This window comes from Ahaetulla prasina, chromosome 6 (genome assembly GCF_028640845.1).
Source record: "Ahaetulla prasina isolate Xishuangbanna chromosome 6, ASM2864084v1, whole genome shotgun sequence".
Taxonomy (NCBI): Eukaryota; Metazoa; Chordata; class Lepidosauria; order Squamata; family Colubridae; genus Ahaetulla; species Ahaetulla prasina.
In genome coordinates, this window is record NC_080544.1 from 113,811,635 (window position 1) to 113,834,626 (window position 22,992).

The 22,992-nt window shown below is 46.5% G+C and overlaps 1 protein-coding gene across 1 annotated transcript in view; it reads right to left on the reverse strand.

The window, feature by feature from the left end:
• Positions 1 to 15,523: 15,523 nt before the first annotated feature.
• GMNC (geminin coiled-coil domain containing) overlaps positions 15,524 to 22,992 on the reverse strand; it is a 39,230-nt gene continuing 31,761 nt past the window's right edge. Inside the window, exons 4-6 of the mRNA XM_058189171.1 lie at positions 20,673 to 20,758; positions 19,709 to 19,825; positions 15,524 to 16,090 (exon numbers count right to left, since the gene is read on the reverse strand). Coding sequence (XP_058045154.1) covers positions 15,524 to 16,090; positions 19,709 to 19,825; positions 20,673 to 20,758 — 770 coding nt within the window. The remainder of the gene's footprint in view (positions 16,091 to 19,708; positions 19,826 to 20,672; positions 20,759 to 22,992) is intronic.

A 22,992-nucleotide genomic window follows, 5' to 3' on the forward strand; every position in this document is an offset into this window, starting at 1 on the left:
CCTAAGCAGGGGGTTGGACTAGAAGACCTCCAAGGTCCCTTCCAACTCAGTTATTCTATTCTATTCTAGAAGCTGTTCCTCCTTTGCTTTGGTCTCCTGGGTCGTTTTTCGTCTCTGGTTTGGTTTGTCTAATGGCGATAAATCACCATATGAAGTTTTGCAAGAAGGCCAGCTTCCTCCTCCTCCATCTTTTCCCTCCTCGGTCAGCTGCCCCTGGGGCTGGCCTTGCTCCAACCGGGCGTGTGTCCGGCATTGTTGTTGAAATGTTTGGGGCAGGGCCAGAGTGAATGCAGCAAGTGCTGCCCAGGGCAAGGGCCACACACACACACACACACACCCCATAGACTCGTTGACCGACAAACCAACTCGCTGGTCTCTTCCGGCCAATTGTCCAGCTTACAACTCTTCCCTTCAAAGCCGCAGAATACAACCGGGAGGGAAAGATTTACATTTGAAGAAACTCTTCAGTAGGTCCTCCGCTTACAACAGTTCATTTAGTGACCGTTCGAAGTTACAATGTAATTGGGAAAAAGTGACTTAGCACCGTGTTTCACGGTTATGACCGTTGCAGCATCCCCAGGGTCATGTGATTAAAATTTGGACGCTTGGCAACTGGTTCATATTTATCACGGTTACAGTGTCCCAGGGTCACGTGAATCATGAAATGGGCCGCATATAAATTTGATAATAAAAATAATAATAGTGCTGAATTGCATGTATCTTGTCTTATTTTTATTTTTTTCTCTTCTCTTCTCTTCTCTTCTCTTCTCTTCTCTTCTCTTCTCTTCTCTTCTCTTCTCTTCCCTTCTCATCATCTCATCTCATCTCATCTTCTCTTCTCTTCTCTATCATTTTATGATTTTATTTTTCTACTACCTTTATTATTGCTTATAAATAACTCAAGCTGGCAAACATACTTAATCCTCTTTTCTCCTCCTGTTTTCCCCACAACGACAGCCCTGTGAGGTGGGCTAGGCTGAGAGAGGGGAACCAGCCCAAAGTCACGCAGCTGGCTTTTATGCCTAGGGACTAGAACTCCCTGTCTCCTGGTTTCAAGGCCAGCACCTTCAGCATCTACTAAACCAGGTTTTCCAATTCCTTTTCCTCTAAGGCTATAAAAGCTACAAAAACATTTTAAAAATCTTACACCATATTTTGGGGTTTGTATGCAATTGCTTCGGTTTCGTCTTGTAGCAGAGCATCATGTGAGGCTGCCCAGCTCAAATAATATGTGTGGCAACCATAGAAGGTTAAACTACACGCAATACATAACTATAACTTGCAACCCACAGAATTGCATCAACTGACCCTCCTCCTCCTCCTCCTCCTCCTCCTCCTCCTCCTCCTCCTCCTCCTCCTCCTCCTCTCTCCTAGCACTGATGATGTTCCCTAGTTGGGTCATTAAACGTCTGCCAGAAAACCACCAAGCTCAGAGAACACCAAGGACCCCTCAGGCCTGCTCCTCCTCTTCCTCCTCCTCTTCCTCCCTCCTTCTTTTCCTCCTCCACATATACCTCGTCTCCCTTCTACTACTGATGGTATTACCTAGTTGGGTCATGAAACATCTGCCAGAAAACCACCAAACTCAGAGAGCACCAAGGACCCCAAAGTCCTCCTCCTCCTCTCCGCAAACCCCTCTCCCTTCCAACCCTGATGATGTTCCCTAGTTGGTTCATGAAACATCTGCAAGAAAACCACCAACCTCAGAGAGCACCAAGGACCCCCCCACAGTCCTCCTCCTCCTGATTAACATGTTGCTTAAAAATTGACTCTTCACCCCAATCCAGCCACAAGGAATTCCTCCTGCCTGGTCGAAGTTGTTTTAATTGGCGATGCTGGGATGTTTAATGTTTAATGCGAGTGGCCATTGCCGGTTAGCTCTCTCCGTAAGCCCCGTGCTCCCCCCTCCCCGGTGTCCACTGCCTCTCTCTGATGAATGGAGCTAATGGCCCTCCAGGAAGGGCTCCACGGAGGAAGTCTTGCACGAAGCCCCCCCCCCCCGCCCGTCTCTCTCGGTCCCCACTCCTGTCGTGGGGCACGAGGGCTGCTGTTGGCTGAAAAAGTAACCCAGTGGGGCTAATTTTCATGCTTGGGAAACCCAGTCCAGTCAAGATTGGGCTTGTGGTCACTGAAAGAGGTGTGTGTGTGTGTGTGTGTGTGTGAAAGAGAGAGAGAAAGAAACACACAGTGTTTATTCCTGGGGAAAGGGTGGATGGGGTTCATGTATACATATAGATACTCCCACATAGACACTCAGTGTTCTGTCCCCCCTCGCCTCCATCCAAGCGATAGTTTAATAAGCCGGCACTATCAGCTCTGGCAGCAAACAAGCGAGCGTCTGCCAAGTGTCTCTGTTATCTCCCTCGACGCTGATGAGTCACCCAGGAACAAACAATACTTCAGCTCTTATTTAAGCAGTTGATTTGCCTGCTACGAAGAGGCATAGCAGCCCTCGCGGGTTTTATATCCTGTGGGGTGTGGCTCCATGACTCAGCACTTCCTAGGCCTGCTCCACCCCTGCTTCTGTTTTTCCCTCCTCTCCTGCCTATGAAACCTAGGGTCCAGCCAGACCTGATTGCCATCAGCCGGGTCTGGAGGCGTGGCCTGGGGGGGGAAAGAGTCAGGGGACGGAGGCCTCATTATCTCTTCCACCTGGCCTGTTTCTGGTTCCTGGAGCTGAGCCAGGGAAGCCGGTGCTCCCGAGGTAAGTCCTGATGGCCCTTCCCCCTCACTTTCCAAGTCACTTTCTGCAGGGGGCCCGGCTCGGGGGTGGGGAGGCGCAGACACAACACTCAGAGTGTTCCTCACATGTTCCTATGGGGGTGGTTTGTGGGGATATGTAGATATATTTATACATATTCATATTCATATATATATATATATATATATATATATATATATATATATATATATATATATATATATATATATATATATATATATATATATATATATATATATATATATATATATATACATACATACATACATATATATAGGGAGATTCAGGCTCAATATAGGACAACTTCCCAACTATATCAGCTGCTAGTCGCTGGAACAGTCTGCCTCATGAAATGTCCTTCCTTCTTGCTTAATGAAAGGGGTAGCATGATAACAGCCTTCCAGGAGCTGCTCCAAAGAGGAGAGGGTCAAATTATTCTCCAAAGTCCCAGAAGGCAGGACAAGAAGCAACGAATCAAAGAGAGAAGCAACCTGGCACTGAGGGGAAACTTCGTAACAGTGAAGACAATTAATGGAACAACTTGCCTCCAGAATTTTTGGATTCTCCATCACTGGAGGTTTTTGAGAATTAGACAGCCATTGATCTGGAATGGTATAAGGTCTCCTGCTTAAACGGGGGGGGGGGGGGGTTGGACTAGAAGACCTTCAAGGTCCCTTCCATCTCTGGTATTCTGTTGTGACTTCAAACGAAGGCCAGATCTGTCAGAGATGGTGCAGTGAGACCCATCTAATGTATCTGCAGGCCCCTTCCCCAACCAGTCTGGTTGACTGACAGCTAGGATCCTTAATCACCGGGAAGTACCCAATCTTTGCCATTTTGTATAGAGAGGCAGGGAGAGAGAGAGAGAGAGAGAGGTAGCTTGCCATAATAAATCTAAGCTCCTTCAGCCTGTTCAATACAGTTTGCTAGTTCAGTTCCTTAGAAAATATTTAAACAATTGTCATGATTTATTGAAGTTTTTCAGACTTCTGGAAACAAACATAAGCTTTCCCTTTCGCAAGTGGCCTTTTTTTAAAAAAAAGAAAATCCTTTTCATAGCCTTCTTAAAACCTAATCCTTCACTTTGATTTACTTTTGGTATTATTTGAGTCTAGTCATTTAAGTTTTCCATCTCTCCACTAACAATGCCTTCCACGCCTTGTGTGTTTCTCTTGTGTGTTTGTGGATGAGTTAAGCTCTCTTTAAATTTACCCAGGAAGGATTGGTATGTCTAAACCTGGATAAACACCCTTTATTATTATTTATCAAATTCAGGTGGTTTTTTTTAATTTCTGAAGATGGAAGTTTTGGGGCAGACATTCGACCTCTGTTGGGGATTTTGCACTTTTAGAATTTGCTTCCTGATAAGCAGGCCCTTTTTATATGCAAGTCGTCCTCAGCTTACAACAATTCATTTAGTGAATGTTTGAAGTTACGACACTGAAAAAAGGTGACTTATGATCATTTTTCACACTTACGACCATTGCAGCGTCCCCATGATCATGGGATCAAAATTCAGACCCTTGGCAACTCATATTTATGACAGTTGTCATGTGATGGGATCCCCTTTTGAGACCTTCTGACCAGCACAGCCAATGGGGAAGACAAATTCAATCGATCAATCAGAATAGAGCTGTAAGGGACCTTAAGAGGTCTTCTAGACCAACCCCCTACCCCAGATCATAAAATTAGAGCATCCTAGGGCTGGAAGGGACCTTGGAGGTCTTCTAGTCCACCCCTCTGCCCAAGGCAGGAGTCCTTATTCCAAGCCAGACAAATGGTTGTCCAATTTTTTCTTGAAGACCTCCAGTTTCTCAAATATAATATACCTCCTGAAATTGGGCTCTTGGGTGGTGTCGTACTACAACTCCCAAAATCCTCCCCCCCACTACCCCCCATTGGGTCCAGCCTCACATGCCAATGGGGTCTTGGGACGTGGTTAACGGTGATCAGATTCGGAAGGGGGAGCAAACAAGGGAACAGACCGCTTCCAAGGCATCTGTGGGTGAGACTGGGGAGGTCAGAAAAGTCAAGATGGCAGCCATCGCCGTATGATCAGACCCCTGCCCCCCCTTTACCTGTGCAACACCCCCCCAAAACAGGAGGGGTGAATTGTCAAATTGTAGCCAGCAACTTGACTTCTTTGAACCCCCATCACAGCTCATATACAGTGGCTGTCCAATCTCTTCTTAAAAACCTCCAGTGATGGATCACCCACAACCTCTGATGGCAAGCTGTTCCTCTGGTTAATTGTTCTCACTGTCAGGAATTTTTTTTTTAATTTGCATTTATATCCTGCCCTTCTCCGAAGACTCAGGGCAGCTTACACTATGTTAGCAATAGTCTTCATCCTATTTGTATATTTATACAAAGTCAACTTATTGCCCCCAACAATCTGGGTCCTCATTTTACCTACCTTATAAAGGATGGAAGGCTGAGTCAACCTTGGGCCTGGTGGGACTAGAACCTGCAGTAATTGCAGGCAACTGTGTTAATAACAGACTGCATTAGCCTGTTGAGCCACCAGAGGCCCTTATTTGTTCTAAATTTGTCCTTAATTCCAGATTGCTTCTCTCCTTGATGAATTTCTAACCGTTGTTTCTTGTCTTGCCTTCAGGTGCTTTGGAGAATAGATTGTCCCCCTCTTCTTTGGGGCAGCCCCTCAAATACTGGAATGCTGCTATCATGTCACCCCTAATAATTCTTTCTCTAGACTGACCAAACCCAAATCCTGCAATACTTTTTTGTCTCCAGGCCTTTAATCATCTTTGTTGCTCTTCTCTGCACTCTTGTCTTTTTATGTACACTGAGAGCATCTGAACCAAAGACAAATTCCTTGTGTGTCCAATCACACTTGGCCAATAAAGAATTCTATTCTATTCTATTCTATTCTATTCTATTCTATTCTATTCTATTCTACTCTATTCTATTCTACTCTATTCTATTCTATTCTATTCTATTCTATTCTATTCTACTCCATTCCATTCCATTCCTTTCTGTGATTTTCTTAACAAGAAAGGTTGGGAAATGGGGAAAACTCACTTAAACAATATCTCATTCAGCTACAGAAATTTGGGGCTCAATTGTGGTCATAAACCGAGGACTACCTGCCGCCTAGTGAACAGGTGAGAGAACCATATCGAAGGAAAACATTTTCCACACTGACTGCAAGATTTGCATTCCTTCCAGTCTCCTTCCTGCCTCTCCTTTGCCAGTTCAACCCACATTCTGTAAGGAAACTGGGAGACATTTGGGGAATGGACACGCAGGTCCCAAAAGCGAATCACCAAAGCTTCCTGCAGTGATTTATTAGATGGTAGCTACTGGACACCCCTGCAGACCAAGAGATGTCCTCATATTTATGCATTTCAAGGAAATAATGCTGTGTACATACATACCCACAGGCAATAACATAATAAAAAGATTGTCCCTAAAGTGCTTTTTCCAAAGACAAGTAGACTTATTTGGTTTAGTCTCTGAAAATGTTTTGTTTCTCATCCAAGATGTCTGTGGAGATTCTCCATCATCCAGGTCATGGTTGTCTCAAAAGCTGCTTTTTCAAGAGGCAACTGGACTTTCTGGTTTTTCTTTGAAAACATTTCACTTCTCATCCAAGAAGCTTCTTGTGAGCTGAAGAGCCAAAGAAGCTCCTTAGATGAGAAGTGAAACATCTTCAAAGTCCAGTTGCCTTTCAGAAAAATCACCTTCGGGACAACCATGACCTGGATGATGGAGAATCTCCATGAACATAATAGATGAGGAGGAGGAGGAAGAAGAAGAAGAAGAAGAAGAAGAAGAAGAAGAAGAAGAAGAAGAAGAAGAAGAAGAAGAAGAAGAAGAAGAAGAAGAAGAAGAAGAAGAAAGTGTAGGCCGCAACTGAGATTGAAGAGCTGAAGAATTGGCTAAACATCTGGACAGCTGTTGAGTGACTCCTCCAGAGTAATGCAACTCCATCTATTTCAGGTTGGCTCTCTCTCTCTCTCTCTCTCTCTCTCTCTCTCTCTCTCTCTCTCTCTCTCTCGGGATAGTTAATTTTTTACCTTGAAACATCTGCGGAATACCTAACAAACCAGGAACGAGAGAGAGAGAGAGAGAGAAAGAAATTCAAATTTATTTGTGACAAGCCATCTTGGTTAGAGGCAGTTACCTAGTTTGGTAATAAAGCATCTGCAAGCAAGTCTCCAAGCTCAGAGACCACCAAGGACCCCACAGTCCTCCACATCATTATGTGGCAGGTGAAGGAAGAAGACCACCAATTCCTTGAAGGGGCCAAACGAGGGACCTCCCATTTTAGATCTCCGAATGGGGAAGGGACTCCAAGCAATGACCCAACTTCCCTCTAGAAGGCACGAAGGGTCTACCAGGCTTCTCAGTTTCCAAGCCCACATCCCAGGTCAGGGAGCTGCTGCCAGCTTGCTGTTCACAGAACTCTGAGTCTTGAAAGAGGAGGGGGATGATGGGAGTGGGCGATCTTGCTGCTGTCTGAGCTGGATGGTTTGGGAGAAGAGCTGAGCTGAAAGATCCTAAATATCCATAAAGGGGAGAGAAATGTCTGTCACACCCCATTAAGATCGCCGAAGCCGGGGGAATTTTTAATCCGGCCAGGTTAACCTGGGTTGACTCCCCTTCCCGCATTCCACACACACTGCCTTGCCAGTTGCTAAGAGAAGCCACACTCCACACACAAACACACACACGCACGCACCACCATTGTGACGGAGCTCAAGAAATCCACTCCAGAAGACAAAAGGTGGTTGGCAGCCAGGCCTCCCTCCCTGGTTCCTGGCACGTGCAAGATGCCATCGCTGAGCTTCGTCCGATTTCAATCTGGGGACTTCAAGTCCCAGAATTCTCCAGCATGGCTTGCTGGGCAAATTCTAGGGCTTGAAGTCCATTAGGACAAAGTTCGCAAAGCTGGACAGGGCCTGTTTTAAACCTTAGAAGGTCTGGGATGGCTTTTAGCTGGGTAGAGATTCCACCTGGCTGTTTCCTTGTAGGATTGTCCAAACTTGGTGACTACATCAGATGATGTTCCCTAGTTGGGTCATGAAACGTCTCCAAGAAAACCACCCAACTCAGAGAGCAGCAAAGACTCCACATTCCTTCTCCTTCTCCCTCCCTCCCTCCCTCCCTCCTTCCCTTTCTTCCCGGATCGTGAAATGTCTGCAAGAAAACCATCCAGATAGCAGCAAGGATCCCACAATCTTCCTCCTCCTCTCCACAAACCCCCCCTCCCTTCTAGCACTGATGATGTTACCTAGTTGGGTCATGAAACATCTCCAAGAAACCACCAAGCTCAGGGAGTGCCAAGGACCCCTCATTTCAACCCTGAGCAACAAATCCTCTCCTTTAGTGAGAGTTTTTGGTGTCAGCACCTTGGCCAGAGGCAAACTTGGAGAGTTGGAGAAGAGAATCGCCCTCTGAAGCTGCTTGGCCACCAAGCTGCCCAACAAAGAATCTTAAGGCTGGAAGGGACCTTGGAGGTCTTCTAGACCAACCCCCTGGCCAAGGCAAGAGACCTTATTTATTACACCCTGGACAAATAGTTGTCCAGTCTCTTCCTTAAAACCTCCAGTGATGGAGCATTCACAAGTTCTGGTGGCAAGCTGTTCCACTGGTTAATTATTCTCACTGTCAGGACATTTCTCCTAAATTCTAGTGACTCTTGACCATTTTTCACACTTACGACCGTTGCACCATCACCATGGTCACATGATCAAAATTCAGACTTGGTGTTGTGGCTCCCGCCCCCGAACCTGGCCCCCTGCCAGAAAGTGACTCGGAGCCGGGCCTGCTGCCAGAAAGTGATTTGGACAGTGAGGGGGAAGGGCCATCAGGACTTACCTCGGAAGCACCCGCCTCCATGGATCAGCTCCAGGAGCCAGAAGCAGGCCAAGCGAAAGGGATAACGAGGCCTCCTTCTCCTGACTCTTTCTCCTCCCCCCAGGCCACGCCTGCAGACCCAGCTGACAGCAATCAGGCTTGGCTCAATCCCAGGTTTCATAGGCAGGAGAGAAGAGAACAACAGAAGCAGGGGAGGGGCAGGCCTAGGAAGTGCTGAGTCATGAAACTCATCACCCTACAGGATGTAAAAGACAGCAAGAGCTGGTGTGTTTCTTTGTATCAGGCAAATCCACGGATTGACTAGAGCTGAAGGTTGTGACTCACCAGCGTCTTGGCAGCTATCGAGGGCTCTTGGCAGACGCTGATTCTTTTGCTGCCAGAGCTGATAAGAGCCGGCTAATTAAGCCATCGCTCGGACGGAGGCGAGGAGGACACAACACTTGGTGACTGTCTCACATTTACGATCGGGGTGGGTCACGTGATCCCCTTTTGCGACCTTTTGACCATCCAAGTCAAGGGGGAAGCCAGGTTTGCTTAACAGCCATGTTCCTAAACTGCAGTGGTTCAGTGAACAACTATGGCGAGAAAGGTCGTAAAACGGGGCACGACTCACTAGACAACTTAGCGACAGACACGTTGGGCTCAATTCTGGTCCTCAGTGGAAGACTCTCGGGTCGGAGGGTATTTGCTTCCATTCTGTCAATGATTCTTCAGTCCCTGATTGTCCAGGAAGAGACGGAAATATTCCACTTTGCTGGAGAAGCTTGGATGGAAGATCAAACCTGACCTGCAGAGGTCAAGCAACCTGGAGGCACCTGGTGTCCTTGATGGGCCGTACGTCCATCTGCATTCCTCTGGAAGGAACGTCTCCCTCTGATGCCACCTGGCCCACAATTATTCATCAACCCCATCGGGAGTTAATCAATAACACAACTGGCCCTCAGAGAAGTCAAGCACAACAGAGCTTTCCAGGGGGCTTTCATCTGCCCGCTTTCATTCTCTTCTTTGTTGCCTCTATCCTTACGATTTATACGGATATTGATGGTTTCCTGATTGCCTATTTGTACCCTATGACTATCATTGAGTGTTGTACCTTATGACTCTTGACAAAGGTATCTTTTCTTTTATGTCCACTGAGAGCGTATTCACCAATACAAATTCCTTGTGTGTCCAATCACACTTGGCCAATAAAGAATTCTCTTCTCTTCTCTTCTCTTCTCTTCTCTTCTCTTCTCTTCTCTTCTCTTCTCTTCTCTTCTCTTCTCTTCTCTTCTCTTCTCTTTTCTCTTCTCCTCTCCTCTCCTCTCCTCTCCTCTCCTCTCCTCTCCTCTCCTCTCCTCTCCTCTCCTCCAAGCAAAACCACAACTTCATTAAGAGCCATCCAATTCAAAGGGGATCTTGGTGGGACCCCATTTGCAGGGGTTGAAAATGAAAAGGTCGGAGGCAAGGTGGCTAGGTAGCCTTGAATCAAAGTGTCCAACTTTTGGCCACTTCAAGACCTGTAGACTTCAGCGCCCAGAATTCCCAGGCAGCGGAGCTACAAATATTCTAGATCTGCATAATACAAATATAAATATTTAATAATAATATTAAATATATAATACATAATATTAATGTCTATAGAAAGTCTCCATCATCAGGGTCATGACTGTTCTAAAGGTGCTTTTTTTTCAAGAGGCAACTGGACTTCCTGGTTTTTCTATGAAGACATTTCACTTCTCATCCAAGAAGCTTCTTCAGCTCTGACTGGATGGTGGGAAGGGAAGGGTTTATGTTCCCCAGAAAGTCAGTAGCCTCTTGAAAAATGCACATTTGCAAAATTGTTGCTGCTGCTGCTGTTGTTGTCATTGTTCTTTTTCCTGTTGTTTTGTTCTTGTTATTATTATTAAATATTATTTATTAAATATTTGTATAATATAAATACGAAAATGTATAGATGTACGAATTTGTAGCAGAGCTACCAAATTCTCCTTTAAGTATACCAAGAGTCCAGCATCTTTACCGAATGGAGCTTTGAACATGAAAACATATGCACCGAGATCATAATCAGGGTTTGCGTCATGTTAAATAATTAATATTGTACTAGCTATGACATTAAATTGCTGTTTATGAAATTAAACTACTCGCGATTCTGCATTGTTCTAAGGATACAGATGAGAGTTATTAGAATGGCCAGGAATATGTAGGTTAATAAGGGCAGTGGGTGGTGAGAAGGAGAGGGCAGGTTTCAGGGGAACAGGACCCACCCTGCTAAAATCTGGAATAATTGTTCTAAAACAGCGGTTCTCAACCTGTGGGTCGGGACCCCGTTGGGGGTCGAATGACGATTTGCCAGGGGTCACCTAAGATCATCGGAAATATGGGAAGTATACTTGCGAGTCGAAGAATCGTGCTCCAATGGTTGACTCCACAAGCCAGCTGCAGGCTCTTCAAATCGCTAGCCGAATTTGGCTTCAGGCGTGATGAATTAAAAAAGAGAGAAATCTTTGCTCTGATGTCTCCCTCTCAAGCCAGCTGCAATCACTCCCAATCGCTAGCCTAATCTGGCTTCAGGCGCAATAAACATAATAGGAGAGGAGTCTCCGCTTTAATGCCTCCGTCCTCAAGGCAATCGCAAGCAGTTCAGATCGCTGGCCAATACGGCTTCAGGCGCGATAAATTCAAAACGAAAATAATTGGGGTCACCACATCGTGGGGAATTGTATTAAAGGGGTCGCCACATCGTGGAGAATTGTATTAAAGGGGTCGCAGTACTATAAAGGTTGAGAACCACTGGTCTAACGGAACATTCTCATTTCAATCCCCCTCCTCTTTTGGAGAAGACTGTCATGCTAAGAAGGGTGGAAGGCAAGAGGAGAACATCAGCAACAAGATGGAAGGAATTGGCTACAGTGTTGATCGGTGCACTGTTGGAAGATCTGAAGGACCTGCTTAGGGACAGATCCACCATGGAAAAGGTCTATCCATGTAGTCCCTAAACATTGACCCTGATTTGATGGCACATGATGAGTTGATCAATCAATCAATCAATACGGTCCATCAGGCTTCAAGGAAAGAGAAGTGGACAACCCGTGATGAGGTGGATGATCTCAGGATGGTGAAGGAGGCACCGATGAAAAACCTGAAGGACCAGATCAGCCATGGAGAAGGTCTATGTGGTTTACTAAGAATCAACACAGACTTGATGGCACATAATCAGTTCATCAATTAATCAACGCAGAAATCCAGCTCCTTTGAGAAGTCCATCATGCTGGGAAAGATGGAAGGAAAGAGAAGAAGACGACAGCCAGAAGCAAAGAAGATGGACTCAGTTACAGCAGTGATGGGACAACCGTTGGAAAGCCTGAAGGTTGGAGATAGATCAGCCATGGAGAACCTCGATCCTTTTGGCTGCTAAGAGTCAAAACTGATCTGATAGTGTTAAACCATCAATCAAGGCAGAGACCCAGCTCCTTTGAGAAGTCCATCATGATGGGTAAGGTGGAAGGAAAGAGAAGAAGAGGACAAGCAGAAGCAAAGATCAACTCAATTATGGTGGTGATGGGGACACCGTTGGAAGACCTGAAGGACCTGCTTAAGGACCGATCATGAAGTCACTAAAGGTTGACCCTGACTTGATGGCACATGATGAGTGGATCAATCAATCAGTTAATCAATGCAAAGACCAGCTTCTCAAAGGTCCATCATGCAGAGAAAGGTTGAAGGGCAAGAGAAGAAGAGGACAACCGATACCAAGGAAGATGGATGGTTATAGTGGTGATGAGGACACAGGTAGAAGACTCGAAGGACCAGATTGGGGACAGATCAGACATCAAGGCTGCTAAGAGTCAAGCCTGACTTGGGAGCATTTAATCAATCCATCAGCCAATGCAAAGGCCCAGCTCTTTTGAGATGCCCATAACGTTGGGAAAGGTGGAGACAAAGAGAAGAGGACCAGCAACAGCAAGAGGGATGAACTCAGTTATAGAAGTGATGGAGGCACCATTGAAAGTCCCAAAGGCCGAAGGGCCCAGTTGGGGACAGATTGTCAAGGAGTGCATCTGTCTAAGCGGTCCCCAAAAGTTGACTTCGATTTGATGGCACATAATGAATCGATCCATCAGTCAGTGCAAAGACCCAGCTCCTTTCAATGTCTTTCTCTCAGGAACTGAGAGGAGAACCAGGTTAAGAACCTAGAACTTTTCACTCGGGAGAAGATCTATCCTTGTGGCTGCTAAAAGTCAACATTGACTTGATAGTACATAATCAAAAATACAAAATCAAAGACTTGGAAGGGACCTTGGAGGACTTCTAGTCCAACACCCTACTCCAGCAGGAGACCTGAGACCATTTCAGACAAATGGCTGTCCAGTTGCTTTTTTGAAACCTCCAGTGATGGAGCAACCCACAACTTCAGGAGGGAAGCCATTCCATTGGTTACTTGCTCCTGAATTCATTTGGCTTGAATAATAGAATAACAGAGTTGAAAGGGACTTTGGAGGTCTTCTAGTCCACCCACCTGCCTTCCATTGAGGACCTGCCCACTGCACGAATCAAGAAGAGGGCCGTGAAAATATTTGCAGACCCCTCGCATCCTGGACATAAACTGTTTCAACTCCTACCCTCAAAACGACGCTATAGAGCACTGCACACCAGAACAACTAGACACAAGAAGAGTTTTTCCCCGAAGGCCATCACTCTGCTAAACAAATAATTCCCTCAACACTGTCAAACTGTTTACTGAATCTGCACTACTATTAATCTTCTCATCGTTCCCATCACCAATCTCTTTCCATTTATGACTGTATGACTATAACTTGTTGCTGGCAATCCTTATGATTTATATTGATATATTGACCATCAATTGTGTTGTAAATGTTGTACCTTGATGAACGTATCTTTTCTTTTATGTACACTGAGAGCATCTGCACCAAGACAAATTCCTTGTGGGTCCAATCACACTTGGCCAATAAAATTCTATTCTATTCTATTCTATTCTTCTCAAGCAGGAGACGCCATGCCATTCCAGACGATTGTCCAGTCTCTTCTTAAAAAAAACCTCCAGTGTTGGAGCCCCCACAACTTCTGAAGGCAAGCCTTTCTCTGCTGGTTAATTGTTCTCAACTATTGGGAATTTTCAGTTTGTATTTGATACGTGTCTGTCTGTCTGTCTGTGTATGTGTCTGTGTGTTTGTGTACAACCCAAATCCTGAAAGTCTTATATTTGGAGAACTTTGGGTTCTGCCAGCAAAGGAATCTTTCTGTCACCCACTTTGATCATTCCACCAGTTCTTTAGCTGGGCTCAGACTGCACTAATTTAATAGACATTAATTAATATGCACCCCAGGGGCCAGGCAGTCTTCCAATTCTAAAGTCGAAAGGCACCCATCCAGAAGCTTGTTTATCCACCTCAGAATTAGCCAGCGTTCCCCCTACCCCGGCCCTCATTCCTTTGAGGCAATTAGCCCAGAAAAGCAAAGATTGAACCAAGGTGAATGAGAAAATCAAGAAATCCCCAAGAGACTGCAAAGAGAGCAGGGCATACATCTGTTCACGCACCTCCCAAACCCTCTTATTCCCATTTATGGATGCTTTTGCACTCAACGGATTTTGGAATAAGTGCAGAAAACGATTCTCAAACCCGGGAAGTTAAAATTTCGCTTTATTGCTTGAAGAAGAGATACTGGAAACATCTCTCTATTTTTCTCTCTATGTGATCTTAATTTGGGGAAAATATCAGGCGGAGATCCAAAGGGCTAATTATTTTGAGTGTAATAATTATAATAATAGCAACTGTCAGTTCCAAGTTTCTGTTGAATAAAATCATTTGAAGCCGCGAAACCTAGAAAATATCTAGAAAGAGAAATCATAAACTCCACGGAGTATTAAAAAAAAAGCACCAATAGGTCACACTGGGGAAAATCTTCTCCAAAAACTCTCTGTAGAGAGCTTTCAAGTTCTAGATCTTCTGAGTTTTCCTTCTTAATCTTAACTCATCAGCTATGTCTCTAACTTCTAAGGTTCTAGATCTTCTGAATTCCCCCCCTCTTGATCTTAGCTACTCAGCTACATGATCTCTCCTAATGTTTCCAAAGTTCTAGATCTTCCTGATCTTAGCCTATCAGCTAACTTTCCAAAATATTTGGCAGATGGGACTCAGAGAATGCACTTCACTTAGGGCACAGCAAAAAACAGGCAGAAGCAGCCCAGCTGGCCTTTTGTGTCCACCATGAAGTCCTTCACAAGAAAGTCTCCTTCATAAGAGTTATCTGGCAGGTTTTTGAACCTTGCAGAGGTCTTCCTCAGGCATTTGTGGGTGGTGCCTCTCCCATGTTCTGGTACTAACACAACAATAGCAGCCGTACCAGAAAGCAGGCATCTCGTGGGGTTTCTTGGTCCGAAAAGTGGAGTTTTGGAAGGCTACTGCTGAGTAAGTAAAGATGTCTCTGAGTTCCATGCAAGATGGATAGTCTTCTTCTCTCACTGGTGGACTCCATCAAGGCCATGCCATCTAGGTCAGTTGACAAGTCCTCCAAGCAAGAACCTTTTCCTAGAACCCAAGTGGTCAAGACAATCTCTGCAGAGCAGAAGATCCAAGGAATTTAGGAGGCATCATCTCAGCGGCTTCTCTTCCTCACCTCTAGAGGCAGTTTCTGCTCTTGGCCCACTGGTCGTCTCTAACACATTGTATGGCCCCGAAGGCCAACCTTCCTATGGCTGTGTATGAATGTTGCCAACAGAATCATGACAATAATTAGGGTTACAACCCTTCCATTCTTGATGCAGTGCAACATGGGCTTGTTGAGATATTAGAAGGAAATGACTCTCCTCTGTAAACACATCCTTCACTGGCAGGAGAACAGGGTTGGAAGGGACCTTGCGGGTCTTCTAGTCCAACCCCCTGCCCAAGCAGAAGACCCTACAGCAGAGTGGACAAATGCCTGTCCGGTGGCTGTCTGGGCTGGTGGGGAAAGGCCTCATTCTGACTGGGTGGGTACCCAGGTGAGCTTCCACCCTCCGTCTTCATCCCGGCGCACGAAGGCCTGTCCTTGGCGGAAGGTGTGGGTCTTCACATTGCAATGGGGGCTCAGAGACGTGGTGAAGGCCACGTCCATCTTGGCTGGCGAGGGGCAGTCGGAGAGGCAAGGCAGTGAGCAGGGGAAGGGGAAGGGTCTGGCAGTGCCATCTGCTGGGGAGATCAAGGAGACACTTCCACCAGGTTGACCCTCACTGACACCCGGGTCGGAGGCCCCAAAGGGACCCCAAAGAGAAGGCCCCAAAGGGGGAGGGTCCAGGGTCAAGGCACTGTAGTTAGCTGACTCGTCCACGGTGTCCACATCCTTGAGCCCAAGGGTCTGCAGGACCCAGGAGTCCACAGGAGGCGCCGGCTGCTCTTCGCAGGCAGAGAAAGCGCCCAAGAGGTTCCGCCTGGCCTTTGGCGGGTGGCGCCCCTCGTGGGCCACGCGGCTTTCGGTCTTCCGGTGCCTTTTGCCGATCTTGGAGGTCCCATCGACATCCTGGCCATCCTGAAGGAGAAACAGCTTCTGTTCGGGAGGAGGAAAAAAAAGGAGAAGATGGATGAGCCAGGCAGGGTATCGTATTCAGATAAAAAATTTAAGTGGTGGATTTATTTATTTATATCCTGGCTTTATTATTTTTACAAATAAGCCAGCTGGGTTTTGTGCCTAAGGTGGGACTAGAACTCCCCGTCTCCTGGTGATCGGCCCAAAGTCACCCAGATGCCTTTCACACCTAAGGTGGGACTAGAACTCACAGTCTCCTAGTGATTAGCCGAAAGTCAACCAGCTGGCTTACATGGCTAAGACAGGACTAGAACTCCCCCTCTCCCAGTCTCTTGAACTATGAACCCTAATTAAATATATTTGTTGTCTGTCTGGCCTCCCACATGAGGAGCTGTGTGTTCAGATTGAATTAAGAAGGAAACATCATTTGTTCTTCCTGGATCAACATATTTGACTTACCGTATATACTCGAGTATAAGCCGAGTTTTTCAGCACGTTTTTTGTGCTGAAAAACGTCCCCTCGGCTTATACTCGGGTCTATACGGCTTATACTCGAGGTTTTTTTTAAGCCCTCGGCATACTCGAGTATATACGGCTTATACTGAGTTTTTTTTCTTTTTTTCACATTTTACCGGACGGAAGCCCTGCCGGTGCAGTGGGAGGGCGGGGCGGGGGAGCCGCCAGCCTTCTCAGCTGAGGGAGGGTTTCCCCAACCGGTAGGTGCCTCATTTCCCACCCTCGGCTTATACTCGAGTCCCCAGTTTACCCCAGTTTTTGGGGTAAAATTGGGGACCTCGGCTTATACTCGGATCGGCTTATATTCGAGTATATACGGTATTTGCCAGTTGCGGCACAATTTAGAGCCCTAAAATTGGAAATAAAAAGGGATATTGTGCATTAACCAACCCAGAGTCCTCAACTGAGGCACAACCAACCAGGTTCAAATGATCACATGATTAAGATGTACAAAAGATGCACAGACCAAACTCCAGATCAAACTCTCTGTAATTCTGGGGAAGATGGAAGGTGATTAATGTGATTAATAAATAAATAAAAGAATAAGAAGATGGCCAGCAGAAAGGTGGAAGGACTTAGTTATAATGGGAATAACCCTAAGTCCACCATTGGAAGATCTGAAGAGCTACCTTAGGGACAAGTACCTGGAGAAAGTCTATCTATGGTATGAGGTCACTAGCAGTTGACCCCAACTTGATGGCATCTACTCAACTGATCAATTAATCAACCAAGCAGTGCAAAGACTCATCTCCTTTGAAAGGTCCATCATGGTGGGAAAGGTGGAAGGAAGGAGAAGAAGAGGGCCACCAGCAGACAGAGGAATGTACTCAGTTAGAGGTGATGGGGCACCATTAGAAGACCTAAAGGACCAGGATGAAGGGCAGATATTTCTGGAGAAATTCTGTCCATGTGGCTGACAGACATCAACTGATCAAACAATCAATCTATTGAAGGACCCAACTCCTTTGAGAGGCCCATCATGCTGGGAAAGGTGGAAGTCAAGAGAGGAAGAGAACTGCCAACAACAAAGAAGATGGACTCAGTTGTGATGGGAGCACTGTTGGAAGACTTGAAGGACCAAGCTGAGGTCAGATTATCACGGAGAACATCCATCCTGTTTGCTACTAAGAGTCAACAGTCATCTGATAGTCTTCAATCAATCCATCAATCAATGCAAAAACCAGCTTCTTTGAAAAGTCCATCATGCTGGGAACGGTGGAAGGAAAGAGAAGAAGAGGACAACTGCCAGCAAGAAAGATGGACTCAGTTACAGCAGTGATAGGAAGAACTGAGGCACAACCAACCAGGTTCAAATGATCACATGATTAAGATGTACAAAAGATGCACAGACCAAACTCCAGATCAAACTCTCTGTAATTCTGGGGAAGATGGAAGGTGATTAATGTGATTAATAAATAAATAAAAGAATAAGAAGATGGCCAGCAGAAAGGTGGAAGGACTTAGTTATAATGGGAATAACCCTAAGTCCACCATTGGAAGATCTGAAGAGCTACCTTAGGGACAAGTACCTGGAGAAAGTCTATCTATGGTATGAGGTCACTAGCAGTTGACCCCAACTTGATGGCATCTACTCAACTGATCAATTAATCAACCAAGCAGTGCAAAGACTCATCTCCTTTGAAAGGTCCATCATGGTGGGAAAGGTGGAAGGAAGGAGAAGAAGAGGGCCACCAGCAGACAGAGGAATGTACTCAGTTAGAGGTGATGGGGCACCATTAGAAGACCTAAAGGACCAGGATGAAGGGCAGATATTTCTGGAGAAATTCTGTCCATGTGGTGGCTGACAGACATCAACTGATCAAACAATCAATCTATTGAAGGACCCAACTCCTTTGAGAGGCCCATCATGCTGGGAAAGGTGGAAGTCAAGAGAGGAAGAGAACTGCCAGCAACAAAGAAGATGGACTCAGTTGTGATGGGAGCACTGTTGGAAGACTTGAAGGACCAAGCTGAGGTCAGATTATCACGGAGAACATCCATCCTGTTTGCTACTAAGAGTCAACAGTCATCTGATAGTCTTCAATCAATCCAACAATCAATGCAAAAACCAGCTTCCTTGAAAAGTCCATCATGCTGGGAACGGTGGAAGGAAAGAGAAGAAGAGGACAACTGCCAGCAAGAAAGATGGACTCAGTTACAGCAGTGATAGGAAGAACTGAAGGAAAAGGTTGGACACAGATCAGCCATGGAGAACATCTATCCTTTTGGCTGCTAAGAGTCAACACTGACCTGATAGCATTAAACCATCAATCAGTGAAAAGGTCCAGCTCTTTTGAGAAGTCCACCATGCAGGGAAAGGTGGTAAGAGGACAACCATCAAGAAAAAAGATCAACTCAGTTATGGTGGTGATGGGGACACTGTTGGAAGACCTGAAGGACCTGTTTAGGGACAGATCCACCATGGAAAAGGCCTATCCATGCAGTCACTAAAAGTTGATCCTGACTTGATGGCTCATGATGCATCAATCAATCAATCAATCAATCCAAAGATCAGCTCCTTTGACAAATCCATCATGGGAAAGAGGGAAGGAAAGAGAAGAAGAGGACAACCAGAAGCAAAGAAGATGGACGATTAAATGGAATTAATTAAATTAGATGGAAGATTACAGCAGTTACGGGACCACCATTGGAAGACTTGAAGGACCAGGCTGGAGACAGATCAGCCATGGAGAACCTCAATCCTTTTGGCTGCTAAGAGTCAACACTGATCTGATAGCATTAAACCATCGATCAGTGCAAAGGCCCAGCTCCTTTGAGAAGCGGAAGGAAAGAAATGCTGACAGTGACAGATAAAGGTGATGGAGGCACCATTGAAGGACCAGACTGGGGACAATTCTCCTGGAGAAAGTCTTTTCACTGACCTTACTAAGAGTTATTCTAGCTTGATGGCATAGAATCAACAGATTAAAATAGGCCGACTTTTGATGAATAGTGAAAAACTCATTCTTCAATTACCATTTTGATTTTTGGGGAAAACCCACCCCCAGCCCCACAGGACCTCCCACCCTACCCCCAGACATCAGTTAAACGGAGCTGGGGGGAGGTTTCTTTCCACCAAGAAGTCCAGAGTTGGTCTGCTGCAGATACACAGAGGACAGATACCTTGGTCTTCTCCTCCAGCCGCTTGACCATGGCGGAATTGAGGAAGTGTCTAAGATGTTGGTTCTCCTCCTGCAGCTGAGCCAGCTCCACCTCCTTCTGGACCAAGATGTCCCGCAGCTGCAAAGGAAGAGACACGGGGAAGGGGGTTGGACTCAACCTGGAACTAAGGAGAACCTTCCTGACAGTGAGAACAATGTATCGGTGGAAAAAGAAATTGCCTCCTGGAGTTGCGGTGCTTCATCACTGGAGGCTTTCAAGATAAGATTAGACAACTCTTTTTCCAGGATAGTGTGAGGACTCCTGCCTTGGCCTGGGGGTTGGACTAGAAGATCTCCAAGGTACCTTCCAGCCCTAGGATTCTACCTGGTTAACTTCTCAGCTGACATCCTGCCTGTGACTTGTGAAGGGCTTGGTATTTGATCTGCAAGAACTTCTTCTCCCTCCAGTGGTGCAGAGCAGCGTCTCCCAACCTCAGTGACTTCAAGAAGGGTGGACTTCAATTCCCAGGATTCCCCAACTCAGCCATTAGCAACCATGGCAAAAAAAAAAAAGGTTTATAAAATTGAGTCCAATTCCCTTAACAACCGCCTTGGTTAGCAACAAAAACTGGTAGTAACCAACAGTGATTGTAAGTCAAGGACTACTCATAGTCTTAATTAGTTAGTTGTCCAGGTTGAGAAATGCTAGATGAAGTGATCCTTCTGCACTCTTCCAACTCTATCGTTCATGGCTGTCTGGGGAATTCTGGGAATTGAAGTCCCCACCCATCTTAAAGTTGCTGAATGAGAAACCAATGGGCAGCCCACGCAGCTCCTGGGAGAGAGGAGACGTGTGTGCAAATCTAGGCTTGCACAGAACCCACGCGCTGCCATCTTTTGAACCAACTGAAGCTTCCAGATACCCTTCAAGGGCAGCCCCACATAGAGCGCACTGCAGTAGTCCAGAAGGGGACGTTGCTCATTACCTGTTGGTTTCTGAAGAGTTGGGTTGACAGCTGGTCTCCAGAGGGGGCACCATCTTGAAGGACGTCGCCCGGGAAGTAGAACTGATCTGACGAAGCAAGAAACTGAAGAAGTCAGACCCCACCCTCTGCACATCCCCATCTCCCACCCCCCCTACAACTCCCCCCCACCCCGCTTCCACATTGCCATCTCCATCTCATCATGAGTGGGTGAGCCAGGTGAAATAGGAGGCACCGTCTCTGGTCCCCTCCCCTCCTAAGCCAACACCTTCCCATTTCTGGCTGGGGGATTCTGGGAGTTAAAGCCCAACTTCTCAAAGTGGCTGAAGTTGAAAAAACACACACTGTATGACACCAAGAGAGGAATTGTGGGAGGTGAAGTTCACGCGTCTTAAAAGTTGCCAAGGTTGGGAAAGCCTCTTTTATTGAGCTTGAAGGGCAGAATTTTACCAGCATCATTGAGCTATCCTCCCCCTCCCCCTCCCCCTCCTTCTCCTCACAACCCCCTCCCCCTCCTAGTTCTCAAAGAGCACCAAGGACCCCTCAGTCCTCCTCCTTGTCCCCCTCCCTCCTCTCCTCCTCCTCCTCCTCCTCTCTGCAAACTCCACTCCCTTCTAGCACTGATGATGTTCCCTAGTTGAGTCATGAAACATCTGCAAGAAAAACACAAGCCCAGAGAGCACCCAAGCACCTCTCAGGCCTCCTTCTCCCCTCCTCCTCCCTCCTCCTCCCTCCCCTCCTTCTCCTCACAACCCCTCCCCTCCTAGTTCTCAAAGAGCACCAAGGACCCCTCAGTCCTCCTCCTTGTCCCCTCCTCCTCTCCTCCTCCTCCTCCTCCTCTGCAAACTCCACTCCTTCTAGCACTGATGATGTTCCCTAGTTGAGTCATGAAACATCTGCAAGGAAAACACAAGCCCAGAGAGCACCCAAGCACCTCTCAGGCCTCCTTCTCCCCCCTCCCTCCCCTCCCCTCCCCCTCCCCCTCCCCCTCCCAAACCCACCATCCCTTCTAGTTCTCAAACAGCACCAAGGACCACTCAGTCCTCCTTCTTGTCCCCCTCCCTCCTCTCCTCCTCCTCCTCTTCATAAACCTGTTTATGAACCCGTCTACTTTTCAGAGAGCACTAAGGATCCCTCAGTCCTCTTCCTCCTCCTCTCTGCAAACACCCCTCCCTACTAGCACTGATGGTATTCCCTTGCTGGCTCATGAAAGGTCTACAAGAAAACCACTCAGCTCAGAGGGCAGCCAGGACTCCACAGTTCAACTTGAGCCTCAGATATTCTAAGGGTTCCTCTCTGCTCCTTCTGCCCTCTGGACTGGTGACCAGGGAAGAGGACCAAGCCAGAGGAGACAAGCCAAATCCGGGCTGACCTTCCGCCTCCCACCCATCTGGCAGAGACTGAAGTGGATGCGAGGGATGGTGGAGAGAGATCAGTGAGTGAGACTGGCTACGTTCTGCTGACTCTGGCAAGGCCAGAGAGTGCTTGGAATGAGAGAGAGAGAGAGAGAGGGAGGGAGGGAGGGAGGGAGGGAGAGAGAAAGAAAGAGAGAGAGTGAGTACCAAAGGCGCTTTTCCAAAAGGCAACTGGATTTTCTTGCTTTTATCGTTGAAAATGTTTTTACTTCTCATCCAAGAAGCTTCTTCAGTTCTGGTTTTCAAGGAAAAAACCCCAAGAAAGTCCAGTTGCTTTTTCAAAAACACCTTCGGGACAAACATGACCTGGATCAACAAGAATCTCCATAGTCAGAGAGAAAAAGAGAGAGAGAGAGAGATTTGGGATCTCTTTCCTTGATTCCTCACTTGATTTCCAAATGGAGGATTAAGCTCATGAAGGGAGAAGGGGGGGGTGATCTGGGAGGGGGGTGTTTTGTGGGCCCTAAAACAAAGAGAAGAATAAAAACCAGGTAGATCACCTGTTGCTGAAGGTTTTAGATTAGATTAGATTAGATTAGATTAGATTAGATTGACAGAGTTGGAAGGGACCTTGTAGGCCATCTAGTCCAACCCCCTGCCCAAGCAGGAGACCAGTCAGGTGACTTTCTCTCTTATTCTCCTTCTTAGTTTTCTAACTTTTGTTTCTTTTTTTTTTAAATATTTTTTTACTTAAAATAAACTTTAATAAAAAGCTTTGGGGAAGATAAAACCCCAGGAGGCCGTCCCAAGGAAGGACATGCATGGCAGGCACAACAATAGGCACGGATTTTCAATCCCACACTTCAAATCACCTTCCCCCCCCCACCCTTTTTTTTTTTAACCTCCCTGCCAAGAGCTCTCCTGCCCCCTTTCAACTCCTGAGCCCTGCAGGAGTTGGGAAGCCCTGG